The sequence below is a fragment of the Bombina bombina genome, chromosome 2 (genome assembly GCF_027579735.1).
Source record: "Bombina bombina isolate aBomBom1 chromosome 2, aBomBom1.pri, whole genome shotgun sequence".
Taxonomy (NCBI): domain Eukaryota; kingdom Metazoa; phylum Chordata; class Amphibia; order Anura; family Bombinatoridae; genus Bombina; species Bombina bombina.
In genome coordinates, this window is record NC_069500.1 from 509780472 (window position 1) to 509782637 (window position 2166).

Here is a 2166-nt window from a genome sequence, read left to right on the forward strand (position 1 = left end):
TCCTCCTTTAACACTGCAACACAGGAATGGTTTAGAGAATGGAAAGAAATGGATATTACTCCAATGTTGTACTGGTATTACTGAACTGTATTTGCAATATAAAGAAGCATGACTTTCATATTATCTGCAATACTAAACTTTAAAGAAATTGAAATCCACCAATCATTTGTAAAAAAAAAAAAATTCTCATAATAAGAGATTTAAAATCGTGTTGTTTTTAAGAATTCATATTAAGTCAGCTTTTTTTTCTATACATAGTATCTTTGAGGACCTTTTGAACCTGCTTATTACGAAGGGTGTAGATAAATGGATTAAGCAGAGGAGTCATGACACTGTTGAGAAGAGCAACCCATTTGTTAAGGTTAGGGGAAGAGCTTTCAGCTGGGCGCACATATATAAAGATGGCACTGCCATAAACCAGAGAGACCACAGTGAAGTGAGACGTACACGTTGAGAAAGCTTTCTTTCTTCCATCAGCAGATGAGATATTCAGGATGGTAAAAAGAATGTTACAGTAGGACACCATGGTCATAGTTAATGAACCCAGAATCACTGCTGAAGCAAAGCTGGAGAGCAACAGGTTAAAAAGTTGAATATCAGAGCAGCTGATCTCTGCAACAGCAGAACCATCGCAGAAAAAGTGGTTTATTTCAAATGGACCACAAAAGGAAAAATCAGACACCAAGATTATAGGATAGAGGAAAGTTACAAATCCCGTAGTCCAAGATAAAGTAATTAACCACAGACAAGTTTTGCTGGAGATTATTGAGTGATATCTCAATGGCTGACAAATAGCTGCATAACGATCTAATGACATAACTGCCAAAAGGTAAAATTCTGTGCTGCCAAAAGATGAATAGAAGTAAATCTGAAAAATGCAGCCAGGCAGAGAGATGATTCTGTCATTACTTGCCAAGATTGTAAGAAGTTTTGGGACAGTGGCAGATATATACAAGATGTCCAAAAATGCCAGGCTGCAAAGAAAGTAATACATAGCAGTGTGAAGAGGTTGGTTCAACCAGATTGCCACAATTATTGCCAAATTACCCAATAAAGAAAGGGAGTAAACAATAGAAAGTATGATCAATATAAAAAACTGAATCTTTGGCTTAAACGTAAATCCAACAAGAATAAATTTTGTTTGATATGAGGAAGAATTTTTATGCATGACTTCCATCTACCGTAGCTTCAGTGGTTGATTGTGCAGTGAAATACCTATCAGACAGAAATCAAAATATATTAAGCAAATAGATAATACAAAATACAGGACATTAATAAAAATACAATCTGTCCTGTATTACACCAGAATAACTGTGTGTAATATTTACCATATAAAATTGTCCTATCATTATAAACAAATTAATATAACATAGAAAAAGAAAGAAATATTACTTGAAAACAATATTGGTCATAATGTTAAAACTGATACTGTACACTTCTTAGGCTTCATATTAATTCAGAGCATAAAAATTACATTTTATTGCAAGACAGGAGGCTTTGAAATTTACATTCAATTGTTGACTTATGTTATGCTATTTTTATATTTAACCTTTAAATTCCTATTTGCCTCTTTTAAATAATTTTCTTCTTTATTGTGCTATTATTTTTATTTGTCTTTTTCTCTTTTAAATGCTTATTGACTTTCTTAAATCTTTTTTATTATTATTATTTGAAGAATATTCAGGTAAGTGTATTTGGTGCTAATGTTTCCTGCATTAAAAATGTTACTCTTTCACTTTAGAATTTACCATTTTGTTTTTCTTCTAATCTCAAAATCCAGCTCCTCTACAAGGAGGTGTGTGAGTTCACATTGGAACAACTGCACAGAGCTATTGTTATGAGCAAATTTGCATTTTCATAGAAAAACAGTCTATGTATATCTATTTTTAATCAACCTTAACCATTTCTTATAGAAGGTTAGTGACTACCTTTATCTACACCCTTTGATACTCTGAAAGAAAAGTATTTAATTTTCCAACTTCTCATACTAACTAAATGATCTTCAACATAGAGCCTAAAAGGGCCATAATAATCTCCCGCTCTGGAGTTCCTATTGCACACTATAATTCACCCCTGGTCCTTATAATAGAGATGCTGACTATTATCCTGGCCCTTATATGGAGTCATCCTTTTACTGGACCCTTGGAATCTCCAATCTTCTCAAGT

At 33.0% G+C, this 2166-nt stretch overlaps 1 protein-coding gene across 1 annotated transcript; it reads right to left on the reverse strand.

Moving 5' to 3' along the window:
- Positions 1-235: 235 nt before the first annotated feature.
- LOC128647108 (olfactory receptor 6T1-like) lies at positions 236-1177 on the reverse strand. Its single transcript, XM_053699925.1, has one exon. The coding sequence runs from the start codon at positions 1175-1177 to the stop codon at positions 236-238; it is 942 nt and encodes a 313-aa protein (XP_053555900.1).
- Positions 1178-2166: the final 989 nt, after the last annotated feature.

Bases quoted from the DNA above. Each gene is read 5' to 3' on its own strand.
- LOC128647108 (XM_053699925.1), bottom strand. From the start codon at position 1,177: ATGGAAGTCATGCATAAAAATTCTTCCTCATATCAAACAAAATTTATT.